We start from the raw sequence: 23246 nt of genomic DNA on the forward strand, positions 1-23246 counted from the left end.
CAAAAATTAAATTAACTACATATCAAAGGTCACCATCAGGTTATTCGAAACACCATGCCTGGTGACCATGTCTGACAGGATTGTTCATTTTCAGCATGGTCCCTGTGATGTCAACATGACAGGACAAACAAAAACACAAAACATAAAATCCTCTCCTGTGAGGAACTAACAGGCGTAAAAAGTAACATCTGTGTCTACTAATATCTTACCCAATTTTCTGCTGCATTGTTTTGTGAAGATAATGATTTTGATTGAGTCACCCTTTGTACTCACAGCCACTGGGATGTTATATTCAAACAAAGCCCCTCATAGTCATTTATCAGACGGCGTGCACCTTTGGAAGAGATCAAAGGGACCCTAATTAATAGTGATTGAGTGAAATGATTCAAGAGAGTCTGTTTCCATTTTCTGTCAGAAGCCTTGACAATGTCCTAAAGTTGTCATGAGAGGGTGTTTATTCAGGCATCAGTCTATGAGGAAGTCATTCCAGGTTTCTGATTTGACATGTCTGCTGTCTGATACACCAGGGGTTAGAGATTATATGGAGCAAGTTTGATTTGAACTGTTTTGTAGGTGTGTGTGTGTGCTAGAGTGTATATTTTGGTTTGTGTTAATGGATATTCATCTTTACTTTTGTATTGCTGTGTGTGTGTGTGTGTGTGTGTGTGTGTGTGTGTGTGTGTGTGCATGCGTGCATATGCGCACCATGTACTGCTGTGAATATGTGACTGTATAGATTCCTCTGTCACTGAAACCCGCGGCAGGGTTGCAGCTAGCCGCAACTGGGCTGAAATAATAGAGCAACATCTCCCAGGCTCTGCAAAATCAGCCATTGATTGCCAGTGTATGGCATCCAGGGAATCTAATTGATTAGGGAAATGGGGCAGTGTTCACCTCCTGTCAGGTCTCTTGTGATTGCGGTGTGTGTGTGTGTGTGTGTGTGTGTGTGTGGTGATTTGTAAAAAACACAGACCTCTTCAAACAGCTGCCACTCATTTTCGCTCGAACACTTGCTACGCAAATACACAAACACGCAATCCACTCTCATAAAGAAAATGTGTGAACATAAACACATGTGCACACAGACATACTTACTACAGAAATGTGCGTGCACTTACAAACACTTACAAGCACACAGCCACACACAGAGGCACATACAGTCACACATGCATGCTCACTCACACACACTTGCACATGCGCGGGCACACACACACACACACACACTACACCTTAGTCTCCCCTAGCCTTACACATGCTTCAGAATCCTACAAAAAGAGAGTCGGAGTTCTGTTATAAAACAGTAACCCGCGTCTCCTGTGGTGAAGCGGGTGGTCATTAGAGAGTGTGGCCAGATGAGTGCGGCCTGCGGCTGGCCCCTCTGTGCCGTAACAGCAGGCCTGTCCGTCCCCACGCCCCCCCTCCCCCCCCAGTGTTATGGAGAGCGGCACTATGCTGCTCCTCTCATTAGCAGCGGCTGTAATTGGCGGCAGCTGTAAAATGGAGCAGGTGGTCGGAGGGGCTCCATCTATCAGATCAGATCAGGGCTAGAGATGGTGCAGGAGATGGAGCCGGAGATGGAGATGGAGGAGCACTCCACTGCGCATATGGGTTCCGTACCGCATCTGTTGATTTCGGAGCATCCATCTTATTTATGCAAAGGGGGGCATTACGGCACGGTGCATGAGTGCTTCCGCTGCGGGCATCTGGCTTTTGCTGGTGATGTGGAGAAAATATAATATTACCCAACGATCACTGAAAAGAATGAATATGTAATGATTTCTTGTTATGTGGTGTATTATGTAATACCGTATAATGATATGCAATATATCTTAGATTACAGATTAGGCATTGTGCAACAGTATGGTGAAATAGGTTTACTCTGAGCTATATTTTATAATGACGTGGGTTTCCAGTCGTTGCAGTGTGTTGAAGCGCTGATTTTCTGAGCGGTGCTGTATGCATCCCACGCCACTGTAACAGGAGCATGTGGCAGCAGGAGAGCCCAGACGTGCATTTTAAAGCTGCAGTAGGCAAGTCTGACAGATTGAGGGGACTTAGCCAAAATGTTGAGTGTTTACAACTCTCATGCCCCTCCCCCCACTACCACCGAGCATTCCCTCATCGAGTTTGTGCTCGTCAGTGCGTACCAGACTGCACCAGACTGTGATTGACAGTCAGATCTCACACAGCCTTGCTCTGATTGGACCAGAAGAAACGGGAGCTGTGGATTTTTTGCAAAACAAATAACAGAAGAAACGGGAGCTGTGGATTTTTTGCAAAACAAATAACAGGCTCTAGGTGGAGGTAGAAGTGCAGGGGTTTTTTCTAAAAAAAATCTTGCCAACTGCAGCTTTAACTTCCAGGTGCTATCCTTTAAGTAGTTGGTGTTCTACCCATTAAGGAGAAATCAGAACTTCCCCTTTTACCTTAACGGTCATATGTTATGGCCCAAGGCTTCCGACATCCATGCCACATGCAACATATTCAGCATAACAGCAGCAGGACAAATGCACCAGTCGAGTTTCTAGCATGTTCCATGAGCAGCACTGGAAGCTACAGATGGAAGCTGGTGATTAAACAGAAGAAAAAATAAAACTGAAGAATAGACAGATTAAACAGAAGAAGAAAAAAAAATTAATTGCATATCAAAGGCCACCATCAGCTTATTCAAAACACTGTATGTGATGCCCTTCAGGACGCATGCTTCAGACACACATAAATGCTGGAAGTACAATCAGCTGTGACTGGCTGTTCCATTTGCAGATGCTCAGAAAGCCAGACTCCCAAAACACAGCTTTTCAAGTGCATTTGTTTGTTTATTTAATTGTTTATTTGTTTCATTAATGCCCTTATCCTAAACAGGCCCCTGCTTACACAGACGTGTGAGTAATTGCTATTGAGCTGTGTGATTAATGCATAGCAGGCTTGTGACTAATCACAGTGGGCTAGGTGGCATTTAATGCAGTCTTTTCCCCTCATTTATCTTAGTGTTACACACACTAAGACACAAACACTCACACACTCTCTCTCACACACACACACACACGCACACACACACACTCCAACCCGCACGTGCACTCCAACACACAACCGCAAATAACCACGCACACACACACGCGCCCGCATGCGCATACCTGCCGCACGCGCTACACCTTTGCGGCACACACACCCACACTCCAACCCGCACATACACTCCAACACACAACCGTAAATAACCACACAAACATTTTGTGTCCTCATTTGCCCTAATTCATGAAGGAGGCTTAGCCTCCCCCTCCCCCCTCCCCCCTCCCTTTTTAAACCAAGAGACCACTGCCGTCTTTGATCCCTAACAAACTGGCTGCGTATTCCACCACGGTCATCCATCTCCTCCCTGATGAGGGACAGCTTGTTTATCTCGTCTGCCCAATTAGCCTGATTATATTTCATCTGTCTCCAACCCAAAGGCATGCTACCACACTCTCAAAATGGCTGCCACCAGGAGGGCTGCAGAGTGGCTTGCCTACTATGAAACAGTTGCCTGTTTTTAGATGAATGATTACGACTCGGGCGGCTCTATTAAACTTGTCTCAGTGCTTGAGCGGGTATTAATCATATAGTTTAACGTGTTGTTAACTCTTTACTGCATTTAATGCATCTCAGTCCGATTCCATATGGTATGATATGATAAGACAGTGCATACACACATACACACACACATACACAAGCAACCAGGCGTGTTCACATGTACACACACAAGCATCCCCGTACACATACACACACATGCATACACACACACTCCGTAAAGTCCTTGGTCAGTAACAAATGTGTCGTTTTCTGCTGCTGACCTTTGTGAAGGTTGGCTCCTTCTGCTAAGCGCATAATAGGATTGTAAACTTTTATAGGGATCCAATTTGTTAAAAGATGAGGATTGTTAGGATGACCGCATACTCATAAAGCTCAGCTTTTTCAGCTGTGTTGCAGGTTACAACCTCACCTAGGTAGACACAAGATCTGTCACATATCCGTTGCCAAACTGGCCAATCCTGTCCCACAGAATCATCACACTTGTATAACTAAAACAAGCAAATGACATTGTGACATATACAGTACTACACATGATAATGCAGCCTGCTATAGCATATGCTATTCAAAGAGCTGTTTATACCATTTTAGTTTAGAAATAATACAGCCATGTCCTGTGTATTAGCCAAATTGTGATTTTTTTTAAATCAGGGCAGCAGTTATGTGCTTACCAATGCCAATGTTTTCTCAGTTAGCCTTTTTGAAATGATATCAGATTAGTAAACAGAATTAGCCTTTGGAATATTGGATGGATGGTTGCTCATAATGGGCAATGTAGATATTGCATTAAAGATCAGCCATTTCTATTTCTGAGATGGAGCAGATAGGGGAGGAGTCTAGAGGACTGAGAGAAGGATGGAGCAGAGGGGTGGAGGGGAGGAGTCTAGAGGAATGAGAGATGGAAGCAGAGATGGATGGAGCTAGAGGAATGAGAGATGGATGAGAGGGGGGGGGGGAGTCTAGAGGAATGAGAGATGGATGGAGCAGAGAGGGGTGGAGGGGAGGAGTCTAGAGGAATGAGAGATGGATGGAGCAGAGAGGGGTGGAGGGGAGGAGTCTAGAGGAATGAGAGATGGATGGAGCAGAGAGGGGTGGAGGGGAGGAGTCTAGAGGAATGAGAGATGGATGGAGCAGAGAGGGGTGGAGGGGAAGAGTGCAAGCAGAGGAGAGAGGATTTAGGAATTGGCTCATCAGCATGATGTGAGGTTAAGGGAGAGCGAAGGGACTGCACTCTGCCAGAATCAATTTTACACACACACACACACACACTCTCTCTCTCTCTCTCTCTCTCTCTCTCTCTCTCACTCACACTCACACTCACACACAAACTCTCTTTCTCTCTCTCTCACTCACTCACTAACACACACATACACTCCTACACTCTCTCTCTCACACACACACACACACACATACACTCTGGGGCCAGTTCATTTCATCAATCTGTAATCCCTGGTGGTGCTGGCGTGACTCCAGACTCATGCTAATATCTCCTCATCTCCTCCTCTTTTGCTAAATGCTGCTCCCCACTCACAGCTGTCGCCAGCCCTGCCGCCTTACACCTACTGGACACCTCAACATCCCATATCGAACATTTGGATAATTAATGTAGCACTAACGAGTACACGTGTATGAATTAGTCTGCGTTAATGGAAGACGAGAAAGGGAGGAGAGGAGGAAGAAACGGAATAAAATATAAATAACAGAAAATAGAAAAAAAGAGTAAATTCATAGATAACTGAATGACTGAATCCATGAATGTAGGAAAGCACCAATACAATCAAAACAACATCATACAGTTTTATTTGTTGTTTATCAATTTCACAAATATAGCATCTTAAATAAATCACACTGCTTTGTTTTTGAAAATGTGGCTAGAGGTGAGCGCTTGTCAGATGCCAATTTTAAAGATGGCTAAAGTAGCTAGCAAGCAGCGGCCATTGAAATGAATGCGGACAGTACTTCTTCTCTCTCTCAAGATATATATAATTCATTCATGCAATAACCCAATGAATCCAAATGAGATTGTGCTTTAATCAGAAAGAAGACTGAAGAAATGCATTACCGTAGATATTCCGCCCCCTCAGTTTTAACCTAAGCGCTGCAGAAATGTTGCCAAATCTATGTATAAGCACTGATTTATATTCGGGAAGTTAGGATAATTTCTGTGATATGAATACAAATGGAACCCATTGTGATAAAGATGATTTCGTGAAGGGCATCAGCATTAGACTGGTAATTGGTAGCAGAGTGGAGATAGTTTGTGAACCCCTCAGATTTGTCCCACACACTGGTGGTGCTTATTGGGGTGTATGTGCAAGTTACCCTGTGCATGGGAGCAGATCCCTTAAGCTAGACAAACATCAGGAAAGTTCTGAGGCTGCTAGTGTGTGTGTGTGTGTGTGTGTGTGTGTGTGTTGGGCTGATCGAATGGCTGTCTCTCTGCTGGGATGAGTGTACCCTCTACATCATCGTTTTGCTCTCTCTCTCTCTCTCCCTCTCTCTCTCTCCTCATTTCTCTGTATATGTGTGTGTGTGTGTGTGTGTGTGTGTGTGTGATGATCGTTGCGATATGTTTACATTTGATGTGTGTGTGTGTGTGTGTGTGTGTTTGTGTGTGAGAGAGTGATATCCCCAGAAGAATGGAAAACGGATTTTTTTTGCGGAGGGAGCTGACAGCATCATGGGAAGACGAGATGGTCAGACTCAAAGAACAACACTTTAATCACCCCCCCTCTCTACTCTTCACTGAACTCTCACACTGACCTCCTTTTACACACACACACACTCTCTCTCTCTCTCTCTCTCTCTCTCTCTCTCTCTCTCTCACACTCACATGCACACACAAACTCTCTTTCTCTCTCTCACTCTCTCTCTCTCTCTCTCACACTCTGCACACACAAACTCTCTTTCTCTCTCTCTCTCTCACACACACACACACATACACTCCTTTTTCTCTCCATCGCTGGTGCTTCACGCTGTAAAGCATCTGCATGTAGCCAGGACAGCGTCTAGCCTCCAGACCCACTCCCGGTCTCCTCTAGAACACCTCCAGACCCACTCTGAGTCTGCCCTAGAACACCTCCAGACCCACTCTGTCTCCTCTAGAACACCTTTAGACCCACTCTGAGTCTGCCCTAGAACACCTTTAGACCCACTCTGTCTCCTCTAGAACACCTTTAGACCCACTCTGAGTCTGCCCTAGAACACCTTTAGACCCACTCTGTCTCCTCTAGAACACCTCCAGACCCACTCTGTCTCCTCTAGACCACCTTTAGACCCACTCTGAGTCTGCCCTAGAACACCTCCAGACCCACTCTGTCTCCTCTAGAACACCTCTAGACCCACTCTGAGTCTGCCCTAGAACACCTCTAGACCCACTCTGTCTCCCCTAGAACACCTCCAGACCCACTCAGGGTCTCCTCTAGAACACCTCCAGACCCACACTGGGTCTCCTAGAACACCTCAAGACCCACTCTGGGTCTCCTAGAACACCTCCAGACACACTCTTGGTTGGAGTTAATCCAATTCAGTTGTCACTAGACTGTGCATAATATGACACTAGTGTGAATTCTCTCAAAGCATTTCAAAGAAATCCATGGACTGAACTGAGTGAACTAAGGACTGAAGTAATTATTTGCATTATTCTGCAAACAGATAATTTTAGTTGCTACTGTAGTTGTAGATTTTTGTGTTATTGATTAGTCAATTCTTCTACATTGCATTTTGAACTGTAATGACTTGTTTTCCTTATTATGCCTTCTAAGTCCTAACAATATTCAGTATGGAGCTGTTAACTTGAATGCCTGTTATGAAACAATACTGTAGAAAGACTATTCTCATACTGCATTTGTCCAAAAGACAAATGTTCATGCAGTCTTGTTTCGAAGTATAGTGAGGGTATGGGGCAAACAGGGTATCGCGCCAACGACTCCAGGCCTGGTGGGTGCATTAGTTCCAAAAGTGTATCAGTCCCTCAGTCTAGAATGAACTCGCACATCAATGTTGCCGATGCAATTTATTAATCCAGTCAACCCAAAAGTGCAAAGTGCTCCCAAAGTGCAAAACGTTTTCGGTCCCATTCAGACCATCCCTAGTGAGCACTGAGTGTGAGAGACATAGTGAGAGACACAATTAACTTGAGTGGCTCCTTGAAGCAATTGGTGCATTTCCACAAAAAGTAAACATTAATCACAAGATTGTTTAAAATCAAATTTCGTGCCTTGTTACATTTGGTTCATTGTGGCTTGAGTATTGCTTTGCTTGGATGGCTACGATATATATATCTATATGGTGAGGGCAGAGATGTTGCTATCCAGCTGCGGTATTGACTTCCCCCCTCGGTGTTGCTAGATGGGAGTGTTTAATCATGCTGTTTTCATTTGGGTCTAATACAATAACAAGAAGGTTTTTCAGGGTTTCTTGATTTAGAAGTGCTGGGCTTTTGGCCTGCTGTAGATCAGTCTTTGGTTGAGTCAGTCAGGCGGGGTGTGTGTGTGTGTGTGGGGGAAAAATAAGAAACTGTCCGATTTCTGCCCGTTTCCTCATCTGTTTTGTCTGCAGACACCTGGGTTTTTTTTTTACCTATCCAGACTAATGTGTACACATTTGTTTGCAGGATCATTCATTCAGAGCTTAACCATGCACGTAGCTTAGGAACTGAACAGGGTATTCTCCTACATTCATACAAGCTACAGTTTTGTTTTGTTTTGTTTTTTTTTTCCCAGGAGTTTTATTTGAACAAACAAAAAGTATAATCCATCATAATAAACTAATGGATGATTGATTGCATAGTGTGGTCAGGGCACTTCCAGAGTTTTGTTGATAGTCATGATGTGATGGTCAGTTGGTTAATGAAGAGCAGCTGGACAATGACGGCCATTTCGCCAGGTTAACATGCTGAAGCTGTGATCTCCAATCCATATGAGACAGTTCCTGTCCTCTGTAATGCCTATCCCCACATCTCTCTTTCTCTCTCTCTCTCTCTCTCTCTCTCTCTCTCTCTCTCTCTCTCTCTCTCTCTCCTCTCTCTCTCTCGCTCACTCCCTCCCTCCCTCCCTCTCTCTCTCTATCTCTCTCTCTCTCTCTCTCTCTTGCTCACTCTATCCCTCCTTCCCTCCCTGTGCACTGCCAATGTCTTCTGATTAGCGTAATCTGCAAACCAGAATAGGGGCTGAGGCGTCTGGCGTCTGGCTAATGAAGAGAGCTCCGGCTGCAGCAGGCCTGGCGTCCATGTCAAGAGGCGTAGCCGGAGAAGTGGGAGACAGCTGATGAATAATCACATCAAAGGCTTCTCCACGGAGGCGGTAGTGGCGGTAGTGGTGGCGGAGGTGGTGGATGTTTCATCCCTGGCCTCACATGAAAAGGTTGGCCATCTCGCGAGCGCGGCGGCCGCCGCCGTTGTGCAGGAGACGCGGCCAGCTGCCACACTTTGATTTCTCCCTTCATCTCCGCGTGAAGAGGAGGAGAGGAGGGAGACAATCGTCTCGTCTATCTGGCCCACAAGCAGAACGGCAAAACACACACACACACACACACACACACACACACACACAAACACACACACACACACACATTTATTATCTTATATTAGTGTGTGTGTGCGTGTATACAGTAAGAGAGAGAGACAGATAGGTATGTCCGTTTCTCTCTCTCTCTCAGACCATTCAAATGCACACACACACACACACACACACACACACACACACACACACACACACACACACACACAGTACATACATACACATCCATATACATATATACATATCCGTGCATGATATCCACAGCGACCACCATCAACCAATCGCCTTATTCCCCTTCCAGAGGTGGCCAATCGCGAAGCACTGCAGCTGCCCTGGGTGGCTCAGTGTACTGTAGTGTGAAGGCTTCAGTTGGGGCTAAGAGTTGGAGACCTCTTCTGTGCACCCCGCAGAGTCTGCAAAGCTTTTATCCTCGCCGCCCGACGTGCCTCTGGGCCCCCGATGTGAGAAGATAAGCAATAGAAACATCACTCGCTTCTCCCTTTCATGTCTCCTATGGACCCAAACACTCTATGGTGAGTGACACCATAGACGCTCACCACCACGGCGTTGCTGCGCACACATCTAGATGGTTCCGTGAGGTCATTGCGTATCGCGTCGCTGCCTGAGGTGTTTTGAGATATAGATCCTGTATATGTGCTCAGCCTAAAACTTTCTTGATTTTTTACCCCATAGCTCGCATATCTGTTTAAAAAAAAACGCTTTGATGCCATTAAATAGACACGAAGATAGGAAGTGATGCAACTCACAACATTGTTTTCATTCTGTTTTGGTAAAGATCCAAGGTGACAGAAAGCGAAAGTGCATGTATTTGCTAATTGGGGATTTTCTTGCATCCTTTCTGCATCTTTAGCTCCGTCTTCAACTCTGTCTTTCCGATCAAACAAATCACACTCCCAATTAGTATTCTCTGCATACAGCTTGCCATTGGCATTTTTAAATCTTTAATTGCTCTCTCTCTCTCTCTCTCTCTCTCTCTCTCTCTCTCTCTCTCTCTCTCTCTCTCTCTCTCTCCTCTCCCTCCCCCTCTCTTGGGCTGTGCATATCAGGAAAAGGGTTGGATAATAGAGGTTAAAGAACATTAATAGGTAATGAGCTGCTCCTTGGTGGCTTGTAACTCAAGTGACCAACAACAAAATACTTTTGTAGAACCGTTGGCCCCTGATTTGAATAATTATGATTTCCGTGTGCATGGAAAGAGAGAGTGACTTTGTGTTGCAGAGTGTGTGTGTGTGTGTGTGTGTGTGTGTGTGTGTGTTGTGTGTGTTTAATTCTTCATCGGTTTCCATTGCCTTCTCGGACAACATCAAATCCACAGAAACCACTTCCCATTCCAGGAAGTCCGCTCACCATTGAGGCATACCCCACAGGCTGGCTACAATTAGTTATGCCGCCACACACACACACACCACACACACACACACACACACACACACACACACTTACATTCAGAGCAAGAAACTAAAGCAGTACAGCACATTTTGTTTTGACAGAGCTTTATTCGTAATCTGTTTTAAATCGGAAGGCTTTTGTCAACAGCATGAGATCACTGTCCAGATGATGTGTGTGTGTGTGTGTGCAGGAAAGTTATTTACTTGTAGCCGGTGTGAAAGCAGGTGGAGAGCATTCAAAATGAAGGATAATGTTACACCTCATATTCTGTGCTATACATTTAGAAACTTGTTCTTGGTCTGTGTCCAGGGTAAGTATGTTTCTAATACTGCTGTGGCATGTTGCTCGTATAAGCCCCATGTCATCACTGCATCCTTCCCCCTGCCATGCCATTTCACTGCATCTCATGTTATCATGCCTTTCAGCCCCAATGGTGTCTTGTGTACTGTATATATAATGTACACGCTTTTTTTGCTAACTAGCGCTAGCACTAGTGGTCATAGTCCTCTTTGCCCATATAAGGAGACCCATATCTTGGCAAAGATGGTACCCGGATCTCCTTATATGGGCAAAGATTGCAGCTTTCGGTAATTTTTGTAGGCGAACTTCAGAGGTCTATTTCCACTAAAGCTAGATCCTGATGTTAGCAGTAGCCGTAGCGTTATGCTACATTAGCATCATTGCTACGTTAGCATCATTGCTAACTACTTCGCTCTCTTGTGCAGGCCATGGTGGAGACGGTGAACAACCTACTGCAACCCCAGGCCCAGTCGGTGTGGAAAGAGCTGTCCACTGGGGAACAGCTGAGGGCAGCCACCATGCTGTTGGACACTGTGGAGCAGGGGGCCTTCGTTCTGGCCGACAACCTGCTCAAGACCGACATTGTCCAAGAAAACACAGAGAACATTCGTGAGTTGCCTTCTCCTGTAAAAGGAGTCCCTCTGTCCTCAGTTTCTGGCTGTCTTGAATGTAGTTAAATTATTCTAGTGTGTTGTCTGCAGCGAGTCAAAATCAAAATCTTAGAATGACGATAGAATAACCAATATATGTACTCAATCACATCTATTTCATCATCAATGATGCATCAATTAAGTATGTTCAAGAGGTGGCATAGTGAATCTATTTAATGAAGTGATGCGTTTCAAAACTAATAAATAAGTCAATGAACTCAAGCAATACAAAAGTGTGCCTAGTTTGGGAAGTAATTTTAGAAGTAAAATTTCTCTCTCTTGGGGACTGCTTCGATGGCAATCCTCTAGATATCTAATTAGTCGTTCGGTTCTATTTATTTATTATTATTATTTATTTTATTTATTTTAGGGAGCAACCTCTCTCTGAAGCATGGCATGGGTGGCAAGCCTTTGGCCGTGCTGATGGCCTGTGGATATTTCATTTGTTTAATTACATCTCATTAGATCACATTTCCTTATTTTATTTTTTTTTCTTCCAGCTGGCAGGAGGAGTGATCATTATTAGATTTTACTTGAAACAAACCCCACTGCTTGTTCAGAGAAATGGATTTGGGGAAAATCTTTCTCTTGTGGTTTCTAGTTCTATTGGTTTTTTTTTTTGTGTTTTTCCCACGTCTGTCTTTCTACGGGCGTCATGCAGAATCATCTGGGAGAAATTTGGATTGTTTGTCTCGTGGCATTCTATTAGAGTCCAGAAGAACACAGGCTAATAATCATAATGACAGCCTACGTCCCCAAAGCCCAGCAATTCTCTTTCTCTCTCTCTCCAATACGCACACCAGCAGGAAATTTACTGCGATTTTCTACTGCCAATAGCACAGAACAAGCACAAGTTAATGCTTAACGTTCGAGCGAATGCCAAACGGCTACAGCCTCTTGCAGACAGTAGTTAATTACTCCTCTCCAATGGACCATTTCTTCCTTGCCCCCTGTAACGGCCGCCGTTTTATCGGATTTGAGGTCCATCGGATACCTTCCTTGTATTGACCAGAGGACCGTAGATTAGGTTTTTAAAGGTCCCGGCCGTTGGTCGTCTGGCCTCGCGCCAGATTTCCATCGGCTACTACACCAGCCTCGGGCGGTTGTTTTTGCCAATGTGCCAAGGGCTATTTCCCTTTATGCGTATCCCCCTCTTTATTAGCGATAAGCACTGTACGCCACCTCGCCCATTATAATGGCTCTGAAATTGCAGAGTTGTTCAAAGGGCTGGTCGCATTGGGTGCAGGGCCGAATGAGGTACTTGGATGCACTTGAGGGAAAAGCATGCCTAATCTTTGCTTGTGCACAAGGCTCTAGACTCATTAAGATCTTACTCTCCTGAGCAAGTAGTTTGGCCTGTTTGGACCAAGTGCTTTTAATTTGCGTTTGCTGCAATGCACCTTTTTATGCCTCGGGAGCGAACTGGTAACATTTTTAGGGCCGAAGAGAAAACGAAACAAAAAAGAAAGGAAAAAAACACAGCACTTTTGTTTCAGTAACAGACCATGCATACGTCCATAAATAACCTCAGCAGTTTACCGTGAGTTTACAGACTGCAGGGAGAGCCTCCATTGGACACTCAGCCACAGGGAGAGGTCATGAGAGAGAGAGAGAGAGAGGGAGAAAAGAGAAAGAGAGAGAGGGAGAGAGTGGGAGGGAGGGAGAAGCGTTGATCTGCACTTAAAGGGACACCTGGCAACGTTTTCGTGTTAATTAATCATCTTCGTAAGTCGGTATATGGTTAAATGAGTCATTACGGGGCGAATGAAGGCTCTCTCGCCCGCCCCTACTGCCTGTAGGAAGAATATCCCACTTGCAAGTTCGGTGTATCCTACCCGCCGACCGAAGCAGGATCAGTTTACAGCAAAGAGGCAGGCGAAGAAAACGCTAGAGATTGTTGCAAACGTTTGTATAATGGCAGAGCCGGCGAAAGAAGAAGCAGTGAAAACCCTGTGCGAAGACACAAAGAAAAGGAAAAGAGCTTCAGACCGAGCGAGAGGGAGTTTCGTAGAGAAAAAGCATCAGGCTTGCCTGGTGTCCCTTTAAAGAGTAGGATTTTCAGGGGACTACAGCTACCATGGAAACACAAAAAATGCAGGTCTGTTGAGCTGGAGCTGTAGAGCCCAGCATTGGGGAATTATATATTAAAAACCGGAATTTATGGTATCTGGCAACACATTCATTCCGACATTAAGAGATTCTGGCCCAGTTGGAGGAACGAGTGAGGAGAGAGAGAGAGAGGAAAAAAGAAGGAAGAGAGGGAATATAAACGAGAAAGACAGAATAAGGAGGCCCCTCGTGACAAACTCCTTTATGGATATGGTTTAATATCCTTCATGACGGTGCAGCTTAATCATGCCTCTTTGACACATTTACCACGCCTTTAGCTCTTGTTGCCATGCTTAGTTAGTGGGGAGATGGGGCTTGTTTTTCCTCGGGTCCCGTGCGGCACTTTCGTGAGCACGACAGCATGCTTGTGTCCCAAAATAATGGTGCCCCTTGTGCCATGTAAATCAGTGAAGCAAAGGCAATGGGCCTTGGGTTGTGGAGGAGGGAGGGGGAAAATTGGACTAGTGTAGCCTATTCGATTTTTTTTTTCAATGTCGAGTGTGGGTGGAGGTTTATTTGACATGCTCTTTTAGTTTGTTTGTTTATGCCCTGTAGCTTCAGGTTATCAACACAAAGGCGAGTGCTCTTACTTTGGAATTCTGAGGCTTGGGCAGCCACACAGGCGGGTATGTGTGTGTGTGTGTGTGTGTGTGAGAGAGAGAGAGAGGAAGCAAGCAAGCGAGCGAGATTGCATGTGTGTGTTGTGTGAGAGAGAGATTGTGAAGGACAGACTGTGTATCTTTTTTTATTTGTGTGTGTGTGTGTGTGTGTGTGTGTGTGTGTGTGTGTGTCTCTCAGTTATATGCCGTGCACAGTTAATCTAGTGAACAGATTTCTGGCGATTAGCATGTTATTTAAACCCCGTCTTTGAATGCACCCACGGGTGCTGCCACATCCCCCCAGCGTCTCTGCCGCGCCTGCAGTCCATCTTAAGCTCTCCGGCGGAGCAGAGCGGCGAGATGAGCAGGCCGGCGGAGGGGCTCAATCCCTCTGACTCCGAGGCGTCCGTGCCAGCCGAGCCGCGATTGGTCGTTATTATCCTCGCCTTGTCCCACTGTGCACCCCCCCACCCCCCACAACTTTAAAGTGAATAACGACACTGAAGGCAAAAATACGGGGCCCGTCATTAATGCCAGCCAGGCCGTGTGCACTGTTGAATATGTGGAACTTTTCAAGCTCAACAGGAAGGACTTAATTCTGGGGTGTACCAATTCTGGGGTGTACCAATTCTGGGGTGTGCCAATTCTGGGGAATGGGGGGGGGGGATTGGATTATCTGGATTGGTACAAGTGAAAGTTTCGGTCTGGTGCGGTATGTGTGGGCAGAGTGACCCAAAACAGTGGACAGTTTTAGGCTTTGCCCCCCCAGCCTCAGGATTCTGCCCAGACACCCAATACCCAAGCAAACTGTCAATTATAACTATGGCAAAGCAGAGAAAATCCTCATTAACGCCCTAAGATGACTTTTACATGAGGAAGGGAAATGCCTTCTAACTACTTACGAGTCTAAAACTACTACAGTATAAATAAATACCAATATGCATATGTTCCTCTATGTATAATTTACATTGGCTCTGTGTATTAGTTTACATCTTTAAATCGTATTTATTTCTCCAGAATTGGAGGTGGTGCGCATGAGCACGGATGGCAATCTGCCTGACCTGAAGTTTCCGCAGAGTGGAGGTCAAGGAAACTCCATCCACCTGTCTGCCAACACCCTGAAGCAGCATGGCCGCAACGGTGAGGACTCAAGACATGGACCTGCTCAGCGAGCCCATCATAGTCCTCGCCCTGTAGGCAGAACAGAGATGTGGCCACGGATATAGATGGGTTTTTGTGTGTGTGTGTGTGTGTGTGTGTGTGTGTGTACTCGCGCCCCTTTGTGATGTTGTTTGGTGTAAATGTGCCAACTCCATGCATTTGTAGGCTGTTGTGATGCAATGACCTATAAGCAATTTTGCAAGGTGACTGACATCTCATTGGGGAGCAAAACAGGCACATGAATACATGCAGTGCAGGAAAGCAAACATAATTGCAGACTTTACACCTCTCGGCCCCCGTGGTTAGTGGCTATTCAAACGTGCATTACGGTGCATGTGCTAACAGATAATGCTAGTGCTGTAGTGCCATCAATGTGTTTGTATACATTTAATTTGTATTAGACATTTGTATGCATTTTGTCTGCTTTGGAAATCTATGATGGATGGATTTGTTGTGTGTGTGTGTGTGTCTGTGTGTGTGTGTGTCTGTGTCTATATACTTCAGTTTTGTGTGTCTGCATGTGTGAAGGGCACATTCTCTTACATAATCGTCAGATGAAATGAATACCGTAGGTACAACTGTTGGCTTCCCTCTTGCATTAAATGAGATGTGACCTTTTCAGAGCCTCAGGGTAAATTGACTCAAGTCACATCACTGTTTCGATGCCATTAGTTTTCCTTGTTTTGTTTTCAGTTTCCTCTATAGTCCGCTACAGGAAGAAAGCTCTCAACCTCACTATCTGACAAATCTACTTTTCCCATTTAAAAGTAAAGCCATTACTGCTATTTTCTCTCGACATGTCCTCCACACACGCACACACACACACACACACACACACACACACACTCACTCACACTCCCAAGTACAACGCATTCACAGTCTCTTTTTTGTGTGTTTTGTGTGTGTGTGTGTGTGTGTGTGTAAAGATTTTGTCTAAATGGAGACATTCAGTTTGAAATTGGTCACTTACTTAAAGATTTCTGATGCTTTGGATATATGGTCGACCAATCACTGAACTGAACCTATCCTGAGTACTTGGGGGTTAAAACAATTCTTCATAAAAGCGCAGGCACAAGCTAGCACAGGCACAAGCTAACTAACGTGACAGCTGCAGTAGCCAGTAGCAGGCGAACAGTGTGTGGAGAGGGGGCGGGGCTAGATTCATCCCACTTCCTGAAATGAAGAATAAGGTGTAAAGTTACATTTAAGACATTTGAAGGCCATGAGGGGACTTTATTGTATAATTTAGGGAAACAGAGAAGAGATTTAAGGGTTTAATAAACTACTTGAGTCTGTCATTAATCATTTTCTCTGAATTGGCAATGAACTCATTTCATCCCCTCTCAGGTGAGATCCGGATGGCGTTCGTCCTGTACAAACACCTGGGCTCTTACCTGTCCACGGAGAACGCCAGTATGAAGCTGAGCAACGAGGCGCTGGCCACCAACTACTCGGTCATCGTAAACTCGCCCGTCATCACGGCCTCCATCAGCAAAGACAGCACCAAGGTCTACCTGTCTGACCCCGTCATCTTCACCGTCAAACACCTGCTGGTACGTGCTCACCTGTGCCCCCAGGTGGGGGGACCACACACAGAAAAAGTATAAACTATGTCAATGTTATTCCTGTTGTGGAGAGTATATGTTCAAAGCCAATGAAAACCATCTATGGAGTCCAGTAAATTAGATGACATCAATTCAGTCTTGTCTTTGCAGACCTACAGTATTCTTTCTTGAAAGAGTAAGTAGTCTATGCAGTATCTGATTCCTAATGTATACGAATATGTACAAAATATAGGTACCGTTGTAAATATAATATCTATACCCTCTGTGTGTCCATAATCATATGGAATATATAAGATATAGTATGGTCACATGCGCAGTGACTGAAGGTGAGCATGAATGGGCTGTTCTAGCTTGCAACATTGAAACAATGGGCTTACACAGTGACTAATTAGTGTTGGACTGCTAATGATGCACGTAGTCCTTAGGTGATCAGATTATCTTGGGCAGTCAGTAAATTCAAGTGAGTTAATCTAACTAATCTAACTAATCTGTTTGACCTCTGACATGAGCTAGCAGTAGATTATCAGCACACTACCAACATCAGAGCACACACATCAGTATCAATGCACAGGGAAACGCCAGCATGTAATCTGTAATCATCTCAGAGGGCGTTATATTGTTAGACAGAATAGCATGTAGTTTAGCTGTGCTCAAGAGCACTCGTGATACTCAACCTACAGTCCACATATTGTATTTTTTTGTACAGACTCTCTACTCTACTGTTTTTCAATTGATTTTGAACCGTTCACCTTTGAATGAAAGATGTGTGTGGAGGAATGCATTGACATGTTCACTACAGGCTCTATATTGGCTCAATGGATTGCACTAAAAAAAAATCCCCACTCAGAATCAACTCTTCCAAGTACACCTGCGCATACAATACACCTCTTCCACATCGGCACAACTGTTTGTTTTGTTTTATCCTTCTTTTGTCTTCACTTTTTCTCACTCGTCTTCCGCGCCTCTGAAGAATGAGGCTGCCAAGACAAAAGCTGCAAGGCTGAACGAATACGGACTCTAGCGACGTCCCCTGACGGAGAGTTAGTCACGGCGCGGGCATTAGCTCTCGAGGCCGACACATTATCTCCGTCGAACATCTCCCTCCCCCGCCTGTCCACCACCCGACGCCTCCGGTCGCTATTAGGCAGGCCTGAGACCTCGGAGAACTTGCAGATTCCTCCAGGGGGTTGTGGGAGGGAGAGAGTGATGGGAGGGGGCAGAGAGGAGGTGAAAGAAAGAGTGATGATGAGGAGAAGGGAGAAGAGGAGAGAGAAGAGAGAGGAAGAAACAAAAAACATGTGAAATAAAAGAAAAATGTGTGTGTGTGTCAAATGTCAATGTGTGTGTGTGCAATGTGTGTGCATGTCAAATGTGTTTTGTCATCTGTGTGTGTCTGTGTCTGTGTCTGTGTGTGTGTGTGTGAAAGACAGATAAAGTCAGTGAAGATGTATGAGACAGACAAATGGACTCATAAAGTGAGAGACAGACTGAGTTAGAGGCATGGTCAGTGGGAAACAGGAGAAGCCGGAAGAATAAGAGATAAAAGGTAAAGAGACACAGAAAGAAGACAAGAGAGAACAAGAAACAGAAGAGAGAGAGAGAGAAAGCAAGGATTACCACCAAGGAACTAGATAGAATATGGAGCTAAGACAGATGGCGAAAGCAGAGATAAAAATAGATGAAGACTGAGAAAATATAGAAGTAAGGAGAGATGTAGAGTGGCACTGATGGAGGAGAAGTAAGGAGAGATGTAGAGTGGCACTGATGGAGGAGAAGTAAGGAGAGATGTAGAGTGGCACTGATGGAGAAGTAAGGAGAGATGTAGAGTGGCACTGATGGAGGAGAAGTAAGGAGAGATGTAGAGTGGCACTGATGGAGGAGAAGTAAGGAGAGATGTAGAGTGTGGCACTGATGGAGGAGAAATGGAGAGGATGTGAGGTGGCACTGATGGAGGAGAAGTAAGGAGAGATGTAGAGTGGCACTGATGGAGGAGAAGTAAGGAGAGATGTAGATAGTAGCACTGATGGAGGAGAAGTAAGGAGAGATGTAGAGTGGCACTGATGGAGGAGAAGTAAGGAGAGATGTAGATAGTAGCACTGATGGAGGAGAAGTAAGGAGAGATGTAGAGTGGCACTGATGGAGGAGAAGTAAGGAGAGATGTAGAGTGGCACTGATGGAGGAGAAGTAAGGAGAGATGTAGAGTGGCACTGATGGAGGAGAAGTAAGGAGAGATGTAGAGTGGCACTGATGGAGGAGAAGTAAGGAGAGATGTAGAGTGGCACTGATGGAGGAGAAGTAAGGAGAGATGTAGATAGTAGCACTGATGGAGGAGAAGTAAGGAGAGATGTAGAGCGTGGCACTGATGGAGGAGAAGTAAGGAGAGATGTAGAGTGGCACTGATGGAGGAGAAGTAAGGAGAGATGTAGAGTGTGGCACTGATGGAGGAGAAGTAAGGAGAGATGTAGAGTGGCACTGATGGAGGAGAAGTAAGGAGAGATGTAGAGTGGCACTGATGGAGGAGAAGTAAGGAGAGATGTAGAGTGGCACTGATGGAGGAGAAGTAAGGAGAGATGTAGAGTGGCACTGATGGAGGAGAAGTAAGGAGAGATGTAGAGTGGCACTGATGGAGGAGAAGTAAGGAGAGATGTAGAGTGGCACTGATGGAGGAGAAGTAAGGAGAGATGTAGAACGTGGCAGTGATGGAGGAGAAGTAAGGAGAGATGTAGATAGTAGCACTGATGGAGGAGAAGTAAGGAGAGATGTAGAACGTGGCAGTGATGGAGGAGAAGTAAGGAGAGATGTAGATAGTTGCAGTGATGGAGGAGAAGTAAGGAGAGATGTAGAGAGTGGCAGTGATGGAGGAGAGCATGGCCAGTTATCGGGAGGGAGAGGGAGGAAGTGAGAGTGGGGCTGTAAGAGAGGGAGAGAGAAATAGAGGAAGAGAGAGAGGGAAAGAGAGGAATACAGAGAGAGAGAGAGAGAGAGAGATTGATTAAGAGGGTAAATAAAGTGGTAAAAATGGTGATTGTTAATGAAAGAAAAGAAAATAGAGAAGATGAAAGAACTGTATGAGAGGGGGGGGGTAATGGAACCGTATGAGAGGGGGGCAATGGAACCTTTGGTGGAGCTGAATGGTGAGGGGGAGAGCATTGGAATGGGGTGATAAAAGAAAGAGAGACAGAAAGAGAAAAAGTGAGGGAAAGAAAGAGAGAGAGGGATAGAGAGAGAGCGTGTGTTTACAGGAATATAAATGAAAAAGAGAAAGAGGGTGTTAGGGTCAGAGCGGTTATTAAAGTGGAGACTTGCTGGGTGGAGTGCCGTGTGTGTGTGTGTGTGTATTTGAGCTGTACAGAGCTCATAAACACAGCATCAGCTTCTACCCCCCTTCACTTTATCTCTCCATTTCTGCTTTATTTCTACCCCTTCCCTCCTCCCTCCCTCCCTCTCTCCCTCTCTCTCTCTCTCTCTCCTCTCTCTCTCTCTCCTCTCTCTTCTCTCCCTTCTCCTATCATCTTCTTTAATCGACTAATAGCTACTCCTATCCTTTCATCATTCTTGTCAGGTTCCTTGATTACACACAACACACATTGACACACATTATTACTGACACACATTATTACATTATCATTATCGCAGACATTCAGTCCATCACATGGTAAGAGTATTGACATGTTATTTAGCTCTAGGTCTGTCGAAGATCATGACTATATGTTCAGGAGTCAGGGTGGAGTTGTTGTGGCATGAGGATCGAGGCTAGAGGCTAAGCCGGTACAGGAGGTTCGAGTCTTTTCATCATAATAATAAAAAAGCTTTTCTCTCGGGATCTGCCGCAAACGGTCCTATTAAATTATTAGTGCTTTTTGATGACCATGAAAATCATTCATTACACCTACTTCATGGCTGTCAAATCATGCTCATCACCGACAATATCTTCATTGGTCTGTGTATTTGAGTATGCGAATCGACACTCACACAAACTCACACACATTTCAGTTTCAGCTATGATCAGGCACTATGTCATCATGTTACATAACAATGCTAAGAGCAAAGCTGCTGTAATAGAAAATCTCCTTAAAAGTAGAGGAGAGCAGATGTCACCTTTTTTAATCCAATCCACACACACACACACACACACACACACACACACATAATAAGACATTTAAAGTAGAGGAGAAGAGACCTTTTTTCATAATCCGCGTGGCCTCTTCTTTTCAGGGATGGTTTGAAGTGCGCGCGCACACACACACACACACACACACACACAACACACACACAATAGGACACTGTTGGGCCAAGCAAAGTTAAAACAGCAGTGCAGCAGGTTTCAAGATGGCACCAGTTAAAGATTGGTCAGATCCCCTCCTCTTCTCTTCTTCTCTCCCCTCCTCTCTCTCTCTCTCTCTCTCTCTCTCTCTCTCTCCCTCTCTCTCTCTCTATCTCTCCCTCTCTTTCGCTGAAAGGTTAATACCCCAACAAAGGAGGGGGGAAAAAAGAGGCACAATGAGGCGCTTAGCTCAGTGACGCACACTGACATTAAATGAAAATCATCCGAGAGAGAGAGTGAGGGAGAGAGAGAGAGAGAGAGAGAGAGAGAGAGAGGAGAGAGAGAGAGGAGAGAGAGAGAGAGACAGAGAGAGAGAATGCAGAAGACTGGCAAAGTGTTAGAGATTTACATTCCACCATCACTATTTCTTTTTCACATTTTTTTTTTTTTTTAATCCTCCACCTCCCAACCCCTCCTGCCGCTTTTGAAATCTTTACACAAAGGACAGTAAAAATTGAACTGCGTGAAGTCGGCAGATTAAATTAACATCTTCTACCTCCTCCGAACCTTCTCATGCATTCCCGATTTGTAATAGCACTGATTTCAGTCATTGGGCCATTGTGTAATTTCAATCTCCTTCATGCAGCTGATGATGTCTATAACCTCTGCCCCCTCTCTCTCTCTCTCTCTCTCTCTCTCTCTCTCTCTCTCTCTCTCTCTCTCTCTCTCTCTCTCTCTCTCTCTCTCGCCTCCTCGGCTCACTCTTCACTCTTTGTTTGTCTGTCTGTGTCTATGTGTGTGTGTGTGTGTGTGTGTGTGTGTTTGTGTACCCCCCACTGGTCCATCAGCAATCTCAGGAGAGCTTCAACCCCAACTGTTCGTTCTGGAGCTATTCCAAGCGGACCATGGTGGGCTCGTGGTCGACGCAGGACTGCCGGCTACTGGGCACCAACAAAACCCACACCACCTGCTCCTGCACCCACCTCACCAACTTCGCCGTCCTCATGGCACACGGAGGTCAAGGTAAGGTGGACGCCTGGGCCCCCACATTACTCACTCACTCGCTGGCACACTCAAACTAGTACAAACACACACACACACACACACACACACTGTCCTTTTGTCTGTCTCTCGTGTTCTCAATCGAGCTTCAAATCGTAGCCTTGTCTCTGTTTATTTCTCTATCTCTACATGTTGTCTGTAACATCATTGCACATAGTAGACACTAATTTCAAGCTCATCAAAATGTTCGACTCCAAAGACATTTGTACATATTGACACCTGCTGTGGTTAATACAAGTACGTACATGGGCAGAATAATGGACGGCTATATAACCAAATGTAATTGTGTAGTTATATGTGTGTGTGCTAGATCTGGCTTGTTACGGTTGGTTACTATGCAGTATATTTTTGCGTGAACATGTTTTGAAGGCTCGTGCACGTTGTCATGAAAACTCACAGGGCAGTGATGTCATAAAGGGTTGAGGTCTCTCTGCAGGTAGCAGAGTTTACATCCACCTACCGCAGTGGCAGTGATCAGAGATGTAGATGATGAAATGCCATTTGGCCTCTTCTATTTGTTTATGCACTACTTGCACAAAGGAAATGGCTTCTCCAAGGACAGTGTATGATTCATACGACGGTGACAAGGACCTTGTTGCATCCCAGCTGACTTTACAATATGAACTAGGCCAAGAGAACAGCTCTGACTATGATTGTTCCTACCTAGAGAGAGAGAGAGAGAGAGAGAAAAAAAGAAAAAGAGAGTGAGTTATTTTACACAGGAAGTGTGCTTGTTGTGATTTCCCGTTCCAGAGCACAAAAGCCCTTGTGAGTGAGAGGGCTGTGGAGGTTGGGATGGGATCATTCTCCTGTGTTCACCCACAGTATTCATTACTGCCTTTTATTTAAAGGTGCTGGCCAGAGCGGCTGACCTTGGTGTCGGGGCACGTTGTGGTGTGCTGTGGGAGTGTGTTGTCTCTGTGTGTTACTCTGAGCTGTGTGTGGGGAGCTTGGCTGAGCATCAGAGAGTGCCAGTGTGTTGGTTCGGTTCCCAGCTGCATTGGGAGGCACTGCATGACACATAACTTGGCTTTCCTTCACCT

At 45.2% G+C, this 23246-nt stretch overlaps 1 protein-coding gene across 1 annotated transcript in view; it reads left to right on the top strand.

Moving 5' to 3' along the window:
• Positions 1-23246, top strand: part of LOC125289129 (adhesion G protein-coupled receptor L3-like) — a 294210-nt gene that overhangs the window by 212675 nt on the left and 58289 nt on the right. Inside the window, exons 12-15 of the mRNA XM_048235824.1 lie at positions 11219-11402; positions 15169-15291; positions 16660-16865; positions 21990-22158. Of these exons, the coding sequence (XP_048091781.1) occupies positions 11219-11402; positions 15169-15291; positions 16660-16865; positions 21990-22158 (682 nt within the window). The remainder of the gene's footprint in view (positions 1-11218; positions 11403-15168; positions 15292-16659; positions 16866-21989; positions 22159-23246) is intronic.

Source organism: Alosa alosa, chromosome 24 (genome assembly GCF_017589495.1).
Source record: "Alosa alosa isolate M-15738 ecotype Scorff River chromosome 24, AALO_Geno_1.1, whole genome shotgun sequence".
NCBI lineage: Eukaryota > Metazoa > Chordata > Actinopteri > Clupeiformes > Clupeidae > Alosa > Alosa alosa.